We start from the raw sequence: 19,879 nt of genomic DNA on the forward strand, positions 1-19,879 counted from the left end.
TATATGTATAGAATAGTTATTGGGCAGAGATTGGAAACTATAAATAAAAACGCAGTAACTGAACTAAAGCCTGCGCAATATTTCACTCCTTGTCAAAAGCGATATATGCAACGAAATTTATTTATTGTATTGAGGTCTCTCTCTCTCTCTCTCTCGCTTTCTCTTAGATCGTTATTTACGCGTAGTATCGAATATTGACGTGAAACACCGTTTCTACCGGTAAAATAATGGCTCAATTTTTAACTTGCATGACTTCTATCAGTTCTAACATCGTCAATGTGCGAAAATATCTTAAAGATCTGTTTTAAAGTAGCTCTGTTTTTAAAGAGAGCCGGTTTTAAGCGCCACAAAGGGAACTTTGGCTTCTCGATCATGTAACAAACAATTCACCTTTAGGGACGAAACGATCTACTTTCCACTTTTGTTCGTCTCTGCAAGCGCTCACTCAATTTTATACAGTCAAGCTCGATTGATTCCTACCTTGTCTGCGAGGCGATTCTATCGTGTCGGCTACCCCATCGATCTTATTTAATTTTCAAATGGATCTGCCGGGAATCTTAAATCGCTCAAGGAGATTGAAAGTAATCCTTACAAGATCAACGCGCGTTTGCAACTCTCCCGAGCAGATTCACTCTTGGGTTATTTGAATGATTTGAATTCGAGAAATTGAGTATTTCAAAGTGCCGGAAGAGATTCTCGTTGTAGCAATTATTTTCGGGCGCGATGCGCCCATTCGGTATCACAAACGATAAGTCTTCTAAAGTAACGTGAATTTCTGTTATCGGGATTTCAGCGCCGAGAATTATTCAATAAATTGCGAATTTTCCGGAGAGTGCAATACATAATCGTATATCCGGAATATATAATAGCCATATCAAAATTCGAGCGACAAGTATACGAGAATCATACCGTGCGTTTATACCAAATAATTCATTTCGAATGCTCCGTCATGCAGAATATAATCATGGAAATTTTGGAAAGCATATAACTGAAAACAAAGAGCTGTAATTGGCTTAATGTCCAATATCATTCATTTATGTATTATTCAAACGATAGTCAAAGTAAATGTTACATATATATTTAATAATTTATTTTTCCACGATTAAAACAAACTCCGCATATTGTGTATGTATTTATAATAATACATATAATTTTTATTTATAATATTCGACTATTAAGTAAATCATTATAATATTTATCGTAATATTTATAATAATACGTGTGTATTTATAATAATGCATATAATGTTTATTTATAATATTTATAATATTTGACTATTAAGTAAATAATTATAATATTTATTGTAATATTTATAATTTCAACTGTTAAGTAAGTCATTTAAAAATAAACCTGTGTTCTATATTCCTATCGAATACAGTGACATAATTAACATAATTATGCAATCAAAATTCATAATTCTTTTTAAAATAACAATATCTCGTAACTGGGGCACAGAACATGCAAGGGTATTTCCAATTTTGTTCCATTTCTTAAATTTTTCTTGATTTTGCGAGGTTACGTATCTTAGCGAGACTTTCATCTAGCAGCTTTTCGCAACTGCAAATATGCACTTCATCTGCAAAACGAAGTTTCACGAGAGAGGGAGAGAGAGATTGAGAGAGATACGCTATCTCGGCACGTATACGATTGAAGTATAAGTGTCTAAATTTAGCGATACGGTGACTTCCCTCGCTCCGCGCTGGAGAAACTTAAACTTTTCTTGCTAGATGAATACCTGCTTACCTACTACTTTCTGTGTATCTTCGTGCAATCTTCATCGCTTTTTCCGAGATAAATATTCCCTTTCATTTCGCGTGCAAACACGACAAGCAAATAATGTCATTTAGCGTTAAATTTTTGCTCTATTAAGAATGTTCTACCAAAATGCACACGCCTTGTAAAATCGCGTACGTGATATTCCGTTCTTCGACCTTTGGACAGGAGGAAAAAAGAATCCCTTTGCGCGAAAGAGAAATAAACGACTTTCTGTAGGGTCGTGACTTTTTTACGGCACCGGCGAGAGCTCAACCTGTCGGCGTGACATCGACGAGGAAAAGTGTTAAATCATATATATAGGGTGTTTACTAACTGCCGATCCAACGAAGTTCGCTGTTCTTTTCTAGCTTCTCCTTCTCTTGCGTCTTATTCTCTTCGCGATTTACGAGAGTGAGTTTTCTTGCCAAACTTTATTTTTTTTTTTTTTTGGAACGCGAGAAGTTAATTCATTTTCATTACAGAAGTAAATGCATAAATCAAGCCAAGTATAGTATCGACAATTACAGTCACACATATGCGCGTACACACGAAGTGATCGCGGTTACTGATTGCTTCGAAAACGTACCGCGCCACATTTTCGCTCGTTCGACAATAACTTCCTTGTAGAGGAACAAAGTTCACCCGCGAATAATTTACTAATGGGATCGTTCCGTCCATTCGTGCGAATCTACAACTATCGCGCAATGAATCGCATTGTTATAAAAGAATCGGTACATAAGGGTACATAAGGTGCACAACAATTAATTACGCTCACTAGCTCGTTCGTTAATTAAATGTCAGTGAATCTCAAGAGGAAACCCACGTGTCTTGGTATAATTTATTACCAGCCGAATGGGATTTCTAAGGTGTAAAATAGACCAATTCCTTCGCGGCGTCCTGATTTTACTGAATAGCGTTTCCGCTTTTGCCGCATGATATAAGATCTGTTTGCCGCCATCACGTGCTCTATATATGAGGCCAAAATGTGCCACGAGATTCGTGCCGGTGCGACGCGTTTCGCTTTTAAGACGGCTTCTCATATTCCGCTCGCGTGGTCAGGATATACGCGACACGATGCACGACTCGCAAAGAGGACACAATGATAAAAGTCGTCGTCGTCGTCGTCGTCGTCGTTGTCGTCGTCATCGTCGTCGCGCCACGTCCGTCCATGAAAAGGGATTTTCTCGCGGACAAAAGGAGTGTCCCCCGTAATAACAATTTACAATTATCCCGATGCCACGGCGAGCAACCGTCGCCGCCGTTGCTCCGCGTTCTCTCGCCGCGAAAGGCAGGCACTCTCGGATTTGAGTCACGCCCGACAATCCGTGGTAACTTCCGCTTTGGCTTTAATTAGACCCGCCGCGAGAACGAAACTGCCTGGACCGCGGCTGGAGATATCGCGCTGAATTTACCGATCGTTTATTCCGGCCGCCTTCGCACCGGAATTTTGATTGGCGTAATAAAAAGAATCGGAGCTACCGGGCTACGGGAATTTTATGGTGCGGGTTTCGGACAATGGCAAAAACTTATGTGAGCGGACGAAAGCCGAGACATCTTCGAAAAAGTTAACATTTGACAGATATCGGTCCATAGGCAACAGACGAGACATTTTTAAACTTCACATGTTTCATCGCGTGGACTTTATAACGTTTCTTCCTGTTTTTAAATCCGCAAGTTCCTTTGCTGTCCAACTGTCCGTTTTAACGATGAATCTGGTCGATATCGTAATGTGAATGTCGGTTCGGCAAAGTTAGAAAAGTTGGCTGCTTTAGAACAAAATTTCTTCGCGAAAAAATGAGAAAAATATCGCTTGCAACTACTCAAATGATTGAGATCGCGGTTTTCTTTTCTCCGAATTTCCTGCCAGTGTGTTGCAATATTTTCTTGAGGAGTCAAAGTCTTAAATCAATCGAACGTAGAAAAAATATTGCGGTGCTGAAAATACGCGTGCAAATAAACAATTGGACGGTTCAAGAGCTGCGTCAAAGTAATTTACTCGATACCGCATGTACAACTCTAGATAATAAAACTTGTCGTATACGCGAATAGACACGATGATATTATTTTATTAATTTATTACAAAGCACGTTCAAATGCGCGTGAAGCGGTATTTAGTAGTCGCGGTTTGCGAACTGTCATAACATTTTCCATTTACATTCATTTATGCAATAGCATAATTTACATGTTATGAATATTTTATGAGGGCACCGGTGTAATATATTTAAAACATGCGATGTTGCTAATTTAGTACAATGTCGCTTTTCATACGTTAATTTCACACTTTATGGTTACGCGCTGACGAAAAATCTGGTGGACAGTCAACTCGGGTGCATTCGCGAAAAATATAAAACTAATGTAAAAGAATGTGGCCAAGAGATAAATGTGGTGCGACTGTGTGTACGTCGCTTTAGTGTTGGAGAGTATTGTGCGTCGCGCGACTTTTAAATCAGTCAAGAGGCGCACAGTTTATAAGGACCGCATTAATGGTTTTGCTTTAAGAGAGAACCAAAGACATCTGTTGCGCTACAATATTTCTTGCCTTCCTGTTCGAGAAAATCCGCGGGAACATTGTGTGGCGATCGAAATGAGAAATCATGAATTCTCTTTGGCGAAAGTTGCTGCTTAATGAGGTAATCAAACTTTAGGTTCGCGTTTACTTTGTTCCTCATTTTCCGTTTCCGCGCATTCTATTCTTGCATCACCCCGCAAAAACGAAACGCTGAGGAGGGGATCTTCTCGTATTTTCAGTTTTGCAAAGCGTACTTATTCGAGTACCCCATGTTTTTATTATACTTCGATTCAGCGTTATAAGAGATTGTATACATTTTTGCTTCGTCTTGTTGCGATTTTACTCTCGAATCGGAGATCACGAAAAAGCGAATCGACGATTAGAAAAGGACGATTTTTACGACCGCAAGAATAAGCTGAAATAAATTTCTTATATCCGGCATTGTTTGCTTCCCGAGTTCTATCGAAAAGTGTATCCTCCTATATGTATATAGAGTGTAATTCCAGGAACATCAAGAAAATCTGCAGTTGACTTTTTAATATTTAACAGTCGAACGTAAACAGTATTAACTCTTTCATGACCGAGTTATTTGTCATGTGTTTTTTTGTTTAAATAGAACACTAGCAGGGAATCAGAGAGGCAAAAAATGTAACCGGGATTTACATGTCCCGGTGGTCATAAAAGGGTCAATGATAAAAATTGTACTGTAAGTTCTGCGAAAAAAAACCTATATTAAGCTGAGGGCGTACGTTTTTGTACAGAACCGTTTTCCACTTTCTTTTTTTTACAATCAGAGCTCTTACATTTTAATTCTTTGCGGTTTAGCAAGCGCAACGGTTATATTGCACGTATAGGAAAAATAAAAATATAAAAGCTATCAGTTGAGAGTATCGCTATAAAAAAAAATTGCGAGTTTCTCAGTGTCATAACAAAAAACTATTTCACAGAAAGGTATAAAAGTTGTTGAGATACAATATGGTAAACACTAAACTGTATTTTTATGAATTAAACGTTAGAAAGCTTTTAGATAAACTATAACGTAAATCGACGCTTAATATCTATAAAATATCATAAAAAATTCTCCATTTTCTTAAATAGTTTACCGGCAAACAATAATCTTTCCTATTTCGCGAGGATGAGGTGGGTTTTTTCTTTAACAACAGTTACTTATGTACTTGCATCCACTTCAAGCTTTGCTTCGCGACAGACGAGAACTGTTAAAAATTCTTTCAAATGATGTCGTCGATTGTGTGAAAGACGCTCGACTTTGACGATTCTCCTCGTTCACAGTTGATATATTCCATGATCCCCGCCAGAACTGTACGTATCCACCTGCCTTTTCCTCACTAATGTCCCGTCACTCTCTTAACATCGCTCGATCGTCGATGGTCCCGCAGATTCCCGTGGCATTTTACCGGAAGCCGGCGAATATGGCTTGCCCGAACAGCACACGAGTGGCGTAAGATCTTTGTGAAGGAGCTTTAACGACTTTACGAGATTCACGCTCACGTAAACGGTAACGACTTTTTAAGTGCAAAAATTTTTAAGGCAACCGGGAAAATTTCTAAGCCGGTAATACGACCCCGCTAGCCGTTAGCCAAACTGCTACACCACGAGTTGTCGTCGCGCCGCCGAGATTGAGAGATTTACGCCGACGATGCGCATCCGTCTTGCATCGCATTTTAATGTAGTTCGCAGTTTATATGGAGCACGTAAGAAAATCTTCCCGTCTCAAGTTGACCTGTCGTTACAGCAGCCATTACAATAGCGCGACTTTATCGCAGACACCTTAAGCCTTGCGATCCAAGAACTGCGTCCAAGTTCTAGCTCTGAGAAATGTATAGCCAATCAACTTGCGGCTATTCCGTAAGAGCTGCAAGTTGATTGGCCACACATTTGACGGAACCAGAACTTGGACCAAGCTCTAACGCCGTGGACACAGGCCTTTACAAATCGCAATGTTAGGAATAAATTTATAGTTCTTCTTTCTATTATACCTTGTTTTTTTAACAAAATTATCTCCTCGTGTTGGTGCATTGAAAGCTTAAATTATGATGCCTGAGTTTCGTTTGCCAGGACAATGGAGCTGCGGAATTAGACGAGGATAAACGGAACATTTTTATTCGAGCATTGTGTATACATTGCTCAACACAAACTGCTTGTTATTTCAAGTTCAATTTCCTGTATATCCCGGCGCGCCGAGCGCGGAATAAGGTTGACGAACTCATGCATGTAACATGGAGAACACTCTCATGAACGCGAATCCGCGGCGGTTTTTGTTGCAGGTCGAGATGAAAGGAATCTCCGGACCTATTGAATTTAAAGAAGGCCGCAGGATCCAGTTTAAATTGGATCTGCTGAAACTGAAACAGCACTCGCTCGTCAAGGTACGTCGTGATCTCGCCGTAAGCAAAACAGGAGAGCGGCGCGAATAGCAAATGGATATATAAAATTATATGCGAAACTAGGTCGGCGAGTGGCGTCCCGACGCCGGCGTCAACGTCACTGACACCGCGGCCTTTTTCGAGCCTAGCATTGGGAACGTAACTCTGATTGTGATCACCATACTGGTGAGTTTGTCGTCAACGTCAAGTCTGCACTGTGTCGCGCAACAACTTTTTTTATTTGCTTTTCAGTTTTTTGTTTGTTTTTTCTTCCAATGGCACGGCAAGGAAATTAATATTTTAAGAGGGAGATTTTTATGCCTTTGTCAATCTGCTCGCATTTCATTGCAAGATTATGCGACATTTGGACGCGCGCGGTTACACAAGGAATATATTCGCAATAACTTGTGCTATCTAAAAAAAGAAAGAAGATATACACGCAAGGCGTGGTAGATTGTCGCATAATGCCCGTCTGTTTTACTGTTTCAACTCCGGCATCGCCGTACCACCCATTTTGGAAGAGCGAATCGAGCGAGAGGCGCGCGATTGCCGTTGAAAGTTCCTCGATATGGTCGGCGCCAACGTGTCTCGTCATAAATCTGCGTTACACCGCGGCGGTCTCAAAGCGCTTTCCGTTATTCTTGCATGAATCCCGGTCCGTGTCGGCGTCGGATGCAGGAGACGCCGTACGTGATGATGCACCACGAAAAGAACTACACCGGGAACTCGCGATTTTATGGTTTTTGCGTGGACCTTCTGGCGGCGGTGGCGAGGGAGGTGGGCTTCTCGTACCGGTTGGAGCTGGTTCCGGACAGAAAATACGGCGCGCCGGACCCGGAGACCGGCGAGTGGAACGGCATCGTCCGAGAGCTCATGCGACATGTATGATTTGGTTTGTTTGTTTCATTTCTCACATCTCTCTGTCCGATACACGATCCCGTCTCAGACACTCGCCCACGTATCGCTAGAGAATCTGAATGAATTTCGCGTTGGGGCTGTTTAACTTGTTTAAGCAACCAAAGGATATTTTACTTTGTTGCACCTGAAATTACATATCAGATTTTACTAGATGTTATACCATTGTGTTAGCGATTAAAATCAATCGTGTAGTTCGATAATACGTCCTGGCTGATCAATATGTCATTGCACTACTGCAAATGTTCCCTCGCTAAATTAATGCTCCGTTAATCACAAAGGCTCAGTATACAATCGTAGTAATGGCACTTATATCGCTAGAAGACTGCAAACAGTATTAGAGTTGGTTGTTTATACAATTCTTCAGCTTGTAAAAATATGAACGTAAGTAACACAATTATCCCATCCTTCTCTAGCCTCGTATTTTGTTTCAATTACGTTCCAGCATTTCGGATTCAATTACGATTCGATTTGTCTATCTAGCCGCAATAATTCTATTACGTTTGACCAGTTGAATCTGTTCTTCTAGTAACCCATTACGATCGACTACCCTCGTATCTGCCGTATTGTAGAATAAGAAGCTGCTCTTGTAAATCGCAATGCGACGTGCATATCGTAATGCGCGCGGCGTTGGAAACTCGCGAATGCCGCTCGATATGAAATAAGATCGTAAATCAATCAGTGATCGCAGCAGCTTGTCTATTGATTGCGCTGCTTATCGTGAACAGCGCAGGATTCATCAGCGTCACCTCGTCAATTTACATAGACGAGTGATATCTTCTTTGCAAGCGCTAATAACCGAACGAGTAATATTATTCGACCATATCTGGCGGAAATTTTATTACGAAAAATATTACCTGGGCGTCTCACCAATTCGAGGCATGCGGTAATATTTATCGCAATAAACTGTCTCAAATGATATTTCCGAAAGTCGAGCTTTCGCGACTGTTCTTCGAATCTTAAAGCTGCGCGCCAACTCGGTTCGTTGAACAAGAAACAATCGATCCGCGAGTTTTAATATCCCGTAATACTACAATTTACAACAGGCTTCGGTTAGCGTGATATTACACCGATTTTTATACGATTCTGCATATAATTATCGACGTATAATTTTGCCCGGAATCCTCATCTCTCGTGGAAAATAGAAGATAATAATTATACCCTCCAATATTACTCATTATTTTTCAATACGTTGCATTATTTATTTTCAATAAGATGTTCGATAATGTAAAAACAAAACTAATGAATTAGGTGAAACGAATGCGATGCATCGTTTCGAACAATGGGATAGCATTCCTTGTTTGCGATAACTTGTATTTGACGCGTACAAATAATTTGAATGTGAATAGAAAATTCGCCTTATAAAGCGAATCAGTTTATTTAAACGAGGAGAACGCCGTATTGATGGAAAATGCCGGACGCGAGAGAGTCAAATATGATATCCATATGTAACTTATAATTATTTAATATTAAAACACGGAATTTTTCAATACAAGCACAAAAATTAACATACGGCCAATGTTTCAGCGAAATTTTTGCTTAATTAAAAATAGCAGTAGATATAACGTCTGACGAAATAAAATGTTTTTATTAATAACAACTTTATTAATAATAAATATTAATTATAGGTGCACGATAATAAACGTAAATAATATGTATTTCTCGTGCGAAATAACAGCATTTTATAAATTCCGTAATCACAATGAAATCATGCATTTATTAAAACACAGTATTTAATTGAATATTTACGCATCACGTGGACTCGCAAGCTCCTTCCGTGTACTTCCTAAAGCAACGTCTTGAAAGTGATCTATAAATTCTTTATTTACTTCGGTTATTTATAAATACGAAAACTTACCTCGTCGGCCGCTTAAATAATTACGCGCCTGGCCGATGTTTGCGTGTACGCGTGTCGCTTTATATCCGCGGGCGCGTTGAAATTCGCCGGGCCTCTCTTCTTCTTAAATCTTTCACGCGGCTTCACGCTTCACGTACTTTTTCGCTTTATTCAAGAGATTCATGCATTATTCAGAAGAGAGTTAAAAGTGGCCTTACAGCCGCCATTAAGTTGGCTTAAATTAATTTTATATCTCATTTTCTGTCGTCTAGATTGCACGTACGGACTTTAGCTCGTCTACTCTCGCAAGGGTGCGCCATATTAAGTAATTATTCATGAATGCGCTCGACTATTTAATCCGTCTTTTCTTAATCTACGCGTTGCGATAAGTCGAGTCATTTCTCCGTTTTACGCGACGTGTTCGTGTCCTTGACGAAATCTACGGTAAATACTCGCCGCGCGAAATAATTTCCCTCGCCGAGGCTTTCACACCTAACCACGTAATTTACTCCTAACCGCTAATTTCTCGTGTTTCGCTTTCTTGCACCCGCGTTCGCGCGACTTATTTGGACCGAACCTTACGTTTTAATTTTCCGGCTCTTCCCATGCATATGTATACGTGTGCGTAACAATTTTTTTACAAACGGATGTAAAACCTCAAACGGCATACGAATGAAATCTGTGCGTTGTCGCCTCCTCTCGTTTGAATCCCGTGTCACAAGGATAATAATATTAAATAACGAGGATAAAAACATTAACAATTAAAAATGTTACAAAATGCGCCGAGTCCCGACGGATTAACGCGCTCTCCTTTTCATCACCCGTCCTCTTTCTTTTTTTCTAACACGCCGCTTTTCAACGCGGCTTAATTAATGCGTTCCAAATTCCCTGTATAGGCAGCATGCAGTTAATCCGGTCGAAATTCTCATATGCAGCTCGTAAATACCAAATCCGCTCGACGTACCCTCTAATTAAATCTCTCGCGTTTCCGCCGTGGCGCAGTCACCGGCCCCATTTTCATCTAAAATGGCGGAAAGCTTCATGAAGTGAAGCTACTTTATTGCATTTCAAGAAGCCGATTTGAATTTAAATTTAAATCTAGACCTCCCTCCCCCTCCCCCTCTTCCCCCCCCCCTCCCTTCCGCGCGCGCTAGACCTGCAGCTCTCCACGTCTGAATATACGGCGACGGTGCGATAACGCTCGCACCTGCGAGGGGGTGGGAGCATCTTTTTGTCTATATTTTCACTTATTCATCGCGGGGATAATATTTGCCCGGTAGAACGAAAGCCCTCGCCCGTCGTACGTTCGCCTCCTCCCACACGCCCGCAATTATCGGAATTCCTCGGATAATTTTTCTCGTTCTCGCTGTCCCGTATTCGCCGGCGTTACTCCAACACGATCGATTATTCGTATCAACGTTTTATCAACTGTTTAATCCGCCGTTTCTCGCGCGCGAGATACACACCCTGAATTCGAACAAAAGTCCCTCCGTTTCTCATTTGTTGAGTGACGATGCAGGTTGAGGCAGATTTGTTATCGCGTGCGGGGAACGGGACAATTATTTACCGTTGAATTATTGTGAAAAATTAACCGTGAAGCGCAGCCAAAAACCCATTCGTCAAAAGTTACGCTGTTGTCGCGCACAGATTGAAAAAAAATACCAGCTTATTCTAAATTTTGTCGTTTTGATTGTCGATTGTGTCAACGATCGTTCAACGTGAGTCAGAAAATTGTGGCATTTTTATTTCTAATTATTTCCAACTTTTTATTCGTAAAAATAACGCGATGTGACACTAAAAAATATCTCACTAACTCAGGTAGAGTTTTAGGTGTCGCAACAAGAATCTGTGGCTATCTGTTAGAAAGTTTTGAGCAGCAACGTTCTAGTAAAACCTTCTGGAAAGTTTAAGTTTTATGATTAAGTATTAATCATTCACCTTAGATAAAAATGAATTTCGGTATCACAATTAGAACAATCTTTGTAAGGAATGTAGCTGTTTATGTACCACAATCAAACGTTATAATGAATGGGCGTCACAGCAAGACTTTCTTCCTAACGTTCGCTAACAGTTGAGATAGAATTTCGGTTATTTAAATCGATTGAATACAAAACATATGCGATTTCGCAGTATTGGCTATTTATTTATTGTATATATCTCAGTTATTTTGTCGTACCTAGAAAATTGTTGCAGCATTTGCAACATCATGTTTTTTTAATGGACACAACATTACTCGTGCAATTTATTTGGCAAAATACTCTCTAAAAGTCAATCGGTGGATAGAAATTCTGTTTCTGTTATTTAAATCGATTGAATACAAAACATATGCGACTTCGCAGTATTGACTATTTATTTAGAAATCTCAGTTATTTTTTCGGACCTAGACAATTGTTGCAATATCATTGTTTTTACTGGGGACAACATTACTCGTGCCATTTATTTGGCAAAATTCTCTCTAAAAGTCAATCAGTGGATTATCACTGAAAACAGCGAACAGTCACGGATTCACAGTTGTAAATACACGGAAAAAAATGCTGTTGAATTTAAAAAATGGAGAACTGCTGCCGCAGTTAATCATGGTTTGCTAAAAATATTTTGCAGTCATAACTATAAATTTCTAAATCACCGCAAACGATTTGCTGTCGCACCTAATACAATAGGCACAATAGCAAAATATTTAGCTGTCACAACTAAATATTATCTGTCCATATTTTACAATTGAAATTTAGTTGACACATGCAGTGTTAGCTACGGCAGCTACATTTTGCTTTCCGTGCAATTATATTTGCTATGGACTTTAATTTTAAGCATTCAATTAAATATCCAGATTATTAAGACAACTATCTGATGTTTTTTCATTCATAAATTGATGTCGTTTCAACGATTTTACTTCAATTTCACTGATCTTGTTGATACAATATCATTTCTTTTTTTCATGTAAACCACTGCAATTTTCATAAGTACGTATATTTGTAGTTGTAAATCAGTAACTATCCATTGTTTTCGGCGGTAATTCGCTGATTGACTTTTAGAGAGTATCGTCTAGCTGACGCAACATCACGCACGTTAATCGGCCCTCTCGCACCTGAGTCTCCGAGGCCTACGACACGCAGTTACGCTTTCGGGGCGCGTCTCGCGGGAGTGTTCGGCGTAATAGTCTATCGAAGAGTAATCCATTTAGCTGGTAATCAGCATCGAGAGAGCCATCGAACGTGCGCGCGAGGGCAAGTGCATTCGCCATGCCCGGCGTGTCGTCGTAAATACCAATTAAAGCTGTCCACGCCGTCACGGATAGATGCACGACTCGCTGTCGCATACGGTGCACACCGTGTCCGGGAAATCTTCGACAAACACGGCTATGTCGCTCTTATCTGAAATTCATAGACGGCGTTTCGGAGCTGGCGGAAAACAGAGTTGAGTAATTTTCAGTCGACGTCTCGCTGCATCGCGTCGTTTGCAATGCAATTTGCAGATCTTTATGCACATCTTTATAGAACGTAGAACAATGTAAAGCATGTTAATGCTCCTTGCGAACGTAAAAATAAAAATATCTCTCATTGTCGAGCTCGCCAATCGTGTCACTGAAATAAACGGGGTAGGTCGACGCAATTATCAATACCTAATATTATAATTCGATTTTAACAAAAAAATGTATCCACCTATTATTTTTTAATTAAAATCTGCAGCGCGTACCCGTCGACGGAAGGGCGAGGCGACGTCCTAAAATTTCCCTAAGCTTCTTGAGAGAGAACCCGAATTGAAACTGTAAAACTTGATCTCCACGCGCGACCCGAGAAAAAAAAAGATTTATATTCCGCTCGTATAAAATTCCCATGACGAACATGCGAACGTCTTATCGTTTCGCGGAACCTTGTTGTCGACCATATCGATAGATCCCGGTGCAGTAGTGGTATCCTGCGAAAAGGATGCGGGATAACAAAATGGGCGGGAGAACTGGCGACCGGAGATGGACGAAAGATAAGAAAGAGAGAAAGTGAGTGAGCGAGCGAGTGAGGGAGAGAGAAAGAGAGAGAGAGTGAGAGGGGAAGAAAGAGAAAGAGAGAGGAATCGCGGGGGCGAAATCCTGCGAAGGGAGGCGAAGCAAAAGACGGTAGCTCCTTTTTATGATCCCCATAGGAGCAGCCGTATGTAATGCTGAAGAGCGGGGGGAATTTCAGCGGCAACACGCGCTACGAGGGCTTCTGCATCGACCTGCTGAAGGAGATAGCGCGCATGGTGGGCTTCACCTACAGGATCGAGCTCGTGCCGGATGGCAAGTATGGCGTTTACGATTACGAGACCGGCGAGTGGAACGGGATAGTTCGCCAGCTGATGGACAAGGTGAGTGTGTGCGGTACGCGTCCGTGCGCGTCGGTGCAGCGGACTCGAATTAACGCGAGGACGTACGTTGGAATCGAAGAGAAATTCACCTGTCAGAGATGATATTCAATTGTTTTCGACATTGACAACCGACTGTTAAGCGTGCCACTTTGTACCCGCACGTCTCCTCTGGACGTGTCGTGCAACTTCTCGTTAACAAGGGTGCACGAAAGGTACTCGCGAACCAGGGAACTTTCGGTAGCGATGGGACACCGTCGGCTACATACGCGCGTACATACGCGGCGTATAATTTACATGCGCCGAAGCGGCGTATCCGCGATCTCCTACGCTGGAGACTGTTGACTCTCGGCGCGGTGAGACAGTTTGATAGCCGGTGATAGACGCAACAAAGGGTAGTTAAGTGAATTTCCACAGAGATAGGGAGCAAGTATCGGCGTTTGCGAGGAAATGCGATCCTCGGGAGATACGGGTAACGTTGTCCTCGGCATTATCCTGTCAATCCCCAAGAAATGTATAGGAGCTCAAAATTTACAGCTTCCCCCCCCCCATCGTACGAATTGTCGAATCGAGCCGAAGAATCTATCGCAGCCGATAACAGTCCGCACGCGTTAATCATGCAAATTGATGGCCGCCCATGCGGGATTACTTACGAGCGGCACGGCGGGATGCGCCATTTTGCTGGCGCGATAGCCGCGAGTAAAGCCTGGTGCAGACTGCACGCAGCAAGCAGCAAGCGTCAAGCAGCGAGGATCCAACACTGCTGAATTTTGCGGAAGCGTCAGCAGTGGCGTAGAAAATATCTCTTCGTTGATTGGCTGCTGCTCGACGCTTGCTGCTTGCTGCGTGCAGTCTGCACTAGGCTTAAATCGCCAGCGTGCACTTTGCGCTTAAACGCGTAGGCTTAGCTGCGCAGGACGCCGCGAGCTTTTGCAATTCAAATCACCAACAGACGCGAGACGAGGGCTCGTATGTATATGCGTGTATGCGCGACACCACGTTTCTACCAGGAAAGCCTGAAACTAGCCCGCGTATTGCCGCGTCGTCGCCCGCGGCTGAGTCCACATTTCGGAGCAGGTACATCGGCAACGATTGATTAAGTGCCCACGTACGAGTTCTGTTCCACCGAATTTCAATATTCCGCTGACGTTTGTAGCAGATGCAACGGCAACTGTGCGCGACGCCGCGCCGTGATAACAATGTCAATCGCACGCGGCTTCGTGCCGGCGGGCACCAGGATGCAAAGATAGCGGCCGCGTAAAAGAGAGCTCGAGGCTGCAGGTAATCTTTCTGTCGAGGCCACAGAGTTCAACGCACGTGTAGCATATCATTGTGTACGTACACGCGTGACACCCGCATTGAAGTGATCACAATAGCCCACTGTATTACTTGCACCAGTAAAGGAACGTAGAATTTAGATGTTGCTTATGTATATATGTGCGATTGTATTTTCGTTAATACTAGAACCATCCCTCAACATGAGACAGCGACAACTGACCGTCTCTCACGGCACGGAGAGAATTTTCTCGTAAAATGTATCCTGAAAACCGTGTAATCGCTGGACAACACGCTGAAGAAAATGTTCGCTACCGTAGCTAATCATGATTTGCTAAAAATATCTTGCTGCATTAATTTCTGAACAAATGGTTTGCCGTCGCATCTAATAGAATAGGCACAGTAGCAGAGTATTGGCTATCACAGCTGAATATCAGCTGTCCATACTGTACGATTGAAAATTTAGTTGCCAGGTTTTAGCTACGGCAGCAACATTATTTTCAGGGCATTTCTATGAGAGTTTGTGAAATTTTACCATATATTTTACTAAGTAAACAATTTACTAGTTTAATTTATATTTTACCAAGTGAAATTTTACTAACAATAAGTAAAATATATGGCCGTGTTGTCCCACGATTACATGATATTCAGGATAAATTTTAAGAGAAAGTTCTCTCCGTGGAAGCTTGTGACGCAATCTGCAAGTTGCGAAATAGGCAAGTCGGCCTTTGTATTTTACGAATTTCCGAATTTTTTCTGAGGAAAGCGCTGCTCCTTTTTCGTGGAACGCGCATCTCTTCCGCGGTACCTTTCTTAAAGGCGCGCTCGTTTTTGGGAGAATTCTAAGTAGGATGTAATGAGGCGAGTATTCTAGCAGCGATATCTACATTCCAGGGAACTACTTTCGCCATAAATCCCGAAGTTCGGGATTGGATTCGGTGTCCGGTTGCTGCGGAACACAAGGGCGCACTTTTTATCGCAATGAATAATGTATAAACCCTGCGTGTGGCGCGTATAACTGAAACTACGCGCCTGTATAGAAATAATTAATTCCACTCTTTTAATGTAATGCGACGAGGAAAGTTCGCGGCTCCTACCGAACGTGTAACAAGATACGCGGGGGCTCGAGCCGAAACGTTGAAAATCACCCACGCGCGAATATTAATTTAACGAAATATCCCAGATGCGAAACAATGAGCTGAATTGGAGGAGACGCTGTGGTGGGAAGGACCCGAGGCGTCGATAACGCAGATGGAACAATCGCGTTTTAATTTCCGGAAAATTACGGCTATGAATGGCCTTATATTTCGAGTTCCTGAATGCGTTAAACACAGCGATCAGCGATACGACGACGGTGGTGTAAGCGCGCGCGTACGGGCTGGAATTCTTGGAATGACGAGGAATCGCGATATGAGAGTCCCGCGAAATTTCTCATTTTCGTCGGGGCCCGCAGACCGGCGGGCGTTACAAAGCGACCGGCACTATGTTATCCGGACGGCAGTATTAATTTTGTCAGATGATCATTAATAATACTCGCCTCGCCGCAGTCGTCGCGCGCTCCCGGAGAGCGCAATGGCGAAACCGAGGATGGAAAAATGATGATAAAAAAGCGCACGTAATATGCCTAGGAGCGTGGCGTCGTATTTTAGCGACTTACGCACAGCCAGGCGGATCATCCACCTCCATCCGAGGCAGCCGCGAATGTCAAAGTGACGATTAATCGGAATCACGTTTAATTAGCCATGTTTTAATTGGCGTGCGATATAATGCGAAGAAACGTCGTCTCTCCTCTAGACACTCGCGGTCTAGCGAGCGACCTCGCTTTGGAAACATCGCCTTTTTTCAGGTAGAAATATTGTTTTACGATGGATTTTTCGCGAATCGCGGTAATTTGCAATTTAGCGCAACAAGTTTTGGAGTGGCCGTTGATACGCGAAATATGCAAAATGTTACACGAGATATTAATTTCCCTCGCGTGGATTTTCTTGAAAAGAATGATATATCGATATTTCGTTTTTATCTGAACGCAGTTGATAAATGGGATATCGTTTGTCGGCTGCACGGGAAAAGGTAACGCAGCTCAAAAATGAATGAATGAAATGAAAAACGAAGCTCGTTCACAATGTATCACTGCCGTCATGGAAATTATTAATCGACAAAAGCGATCTTCAATAAAAATATTAAATAAACTATACATATTATATAGTTTATTATATATACACGCGCACGCACGCCATATCGCGGGCACGTATACCGGACACTCCATAATCCCATGTAAAATTGATATCGCCCCTTTTCCGGTACATTATCTCTCTGCCTGCAGCTTTAACCGGCTTCTCGCATTCACGTTTCCCCCCGGCGCGTTCGATGCGTGTACCATTGCCGTCGCTCGTACATTCATAAACGATTGACGGCGCGATGCATCGCGGGCCCGCAATGGCGCCGTGCTGTCAACGCGCGAGAACACGCAACAACAAATTATTGCGACCGTCATCCATGGGTCGCGCGGGGCGCGGCGTAAATCACGCGCGAATTAGTGACGCCGCCAGTCCGAAATATCTTTCGCGGGGATGAACCGGTATCGTTTTACGCGACGTCGATGTCGGCCATTTCGGCCGTCCGTTGTACGCGAGATGTATCGCCGAGCGACCCCATTCACGGTTTAACTATCGACAACCGTAATGCACAGTAACACACGTATCGAGTGCAATATCGAATTTTTGCACATGAAAGGATAAAAGTGAAATTACAAATTACGTGTCGTTAAATTGTCGCGTCGCGTTATTGGGACCGACAACCCGACGTTCCACTCGTAATGAGATGCGAAGTTGCATTGTCCCATCGAATTTGCAAAGGATGTGAAATAAAATTATGAAAATTATTTAAGTGCGAGACGAGTGATCGGGTAACGTTGCACGCGGCGTCATAAAGGAACGTGCTATTAGTGTGTATTTTTAATTAGAATATCTGAAAAGCTAGAGGGGGAGACGCGAAATCCCTTCGATTAGCGCGCACGATTGAAATCCGTCGCAAATTGACGTTACCGGTTGAAACGTTGAAACAGATATTACGTGTCGTCCCGCGATGCAAAGCGGTGTTCGCGATATATGAAAAATTGGCGAGAAGCGGTGAGTTGTATTTCGTGCACATCGCGCGATAGAATTCTCCGTAATGTGCGCGTTTGCGCATACAAGAGCACGACTAACGGGGAAATTTGTACGCGGAGACAGAGGCGGGCTGCACGTGGAGAAAAGACAGGGGATTTCCCTATCGGGGGCGCATTTCCAGCCAGATATCCGCGTTTCCCGTGTGCAGCGCAAGCCGGAAATAAATCTCGACGGACTGCCGCGCTTCACCGTGTGCGCCAGCGAGTGCTCTCGCAGACGCTGAAGAAGCAGTTAGATATCGCGGCGAGGGAGTACGCACGCCGAGCTCTTTCCTTCGGGGCGGCTTCATTGAATCGGGGACACAGCGTTTCGCTCGTCGGCTATTGCCAAGTCAGCTATTCCAATGCCGCGCGTGCCTAAATAATCTCGAGCACCTGCCGAACGCGACCAAGTGGACGGATCGGAAGTAGCTTCGCTTCGCGAAGCGCTGCGGAATCCGCCGCCCGCTCCGCGCGCGCTCGGCGGGAATAGAAATAAATTAGAATCAACGACTCCCGTCGGACGCATTATTGCCTTCTCTTATTTCGCAGAAAGCTGATCTCGCTGTCGGCTCGATGACAATCAACTACGCGCGCGAGAGCGTCATCGACTTCACGAAGCCGTTCATGAATTTGGGCATCTCGATCCTCTTCAAGGTAAGCAACAGCCCGGCGGTTTCTCGGCCAACTCGCGCCGGCGAAACCGGCGAATTAAACGAGGGAATTTATTACGTTACAAGGGTAGCAATTGCATCCGCGTCCAGCACGGACCCGGGGGGGGCATTTAAAGCTACCCTGTATAAGCCTCCCCCTTAATCTCCCCGTTCGCGCGCGAAATGGCGTTAGCCTGATAGCTCATATTTTTATTTCGTACACGTCCAGCGCGCATTGTTGCAGAGGCGGATCCAGCTTTGTTGGTCTTTCCCTCCCCTCGTACCGCGTATTTTTCCGCGCCGCGCATCTGTTATTCTTATTTGCCTTTTTTTTTTGCCGTCGTATACTCCATCTGTTGTTGTTAGACCATTTTTATTTGGCAGCCAGCGAACGCGCCCAATACCCAAGAATCAACGCAATGTCGTTGAAAGCTTCGCATCGTTGAATAATATCTCCGTCGATGTTTTTACATTCCTTGTTTATCCTGTTTACCTTTTTCTCTAACTGCAGCGCGACGGCGGGAAGCTAGTAAAAACGCGAGGCGGTAGTTTTAGCAGCGCGAGATAATTTCGTCCAAGTTAATGCCATCGGTAACGGGGCAGGAGCCGCGCTATCCATACGGCTGTAATTCGGTCCGATTTTGGCGCCGGCCGGCCATATACTAGTTCTTATCTACTTGCCCGTGAACCGACCATTGGTAATGGTCACGTTTGTATAATGCCGTTGCATTTTAACTAAAACAGCCAATTAATAGTTGGATGTAAATACCACCTGCACATAAGAGATTATTACCGTGCATCGCAGTGGTAACTGACTGCAATGGTCAGGCTCAGTCTTATCGAATATCGCGTTCTACGTGGAAACCAGACGCGTATCGCTTACATTTGTTTGCACAATTGCGCAACACGTGCAAATAACTCTTAGAGTAATTCCCTCCTGCGCGCAGTAACGTAAAGATATTAATTACCATAAGACTTGCATCACTGAAAATGAAATCGTTGTGCGAAATAATGTAAAGTACACACTGATGGAAAAACTGCATCTATACTAATTGCAACTCGCTTTAA

General features: G+C 43.0%; 1 protein-coding gene across 7 annotated transcripts in view; it reads left to right on the forward strand.

The window, feature by feature from the left end:
- The window catches only part of LOC105568153 (glutamate receptor ionotropic, kainate 2-like), a 137,909-nt gene that overhangs the window by 104,970 nt on the left and 13,060 nt on the right, over positions 1–19,879 (forward strand). For 4 of the 7 annotated variants that reach the window (XM_012023574.1, XM_012023576.1, XM_012023581.1 and 1 more), the window contains exons 9-13: positions 6,550–6,651; positions 6,733–6,834; positions 7,327–7,530; positions 13,538–13,741; positions 18,711–18,815. In XM_012023574.1, coding sequence (XP_011878964.1) covers positions 6,550–6,651; positions 6,733–6,834; positions 7,327–7,530; positions 13,538–13,741; positions 18,711–18,815 — 717 coding nt within the window. The remainder of the gene's footprint in view (positions 1–6,549; positions 6,652–6,732; positions 6,835–7,326; positions 7,531–13,537; positions 13,742–18,710; positions 18,816–19,879) is intronic. The other 3 variants (XM_012023575.1, XM_012023579.1, XM_012023577.1) reach the window with 3 other exon arrangements.

This window comes from Vollenhovia emeryi, unplaced genomic scaffold, assembly GCF_000949405.1.
Source record: "Vollenhovia emeryi isolate VEMERY1.0 unplaced genomic scaffold, V.emery_V1.0 DF939131.1, whole genome shotgun sequence".
Taxonomy (NCBI): domain Eukaryota; kingdom Metazoa; phylum Arthropoda; class Insecta; order Hymenoptera; family Formicidae; genus Vollenhovia; species Vollenhovia emeryi.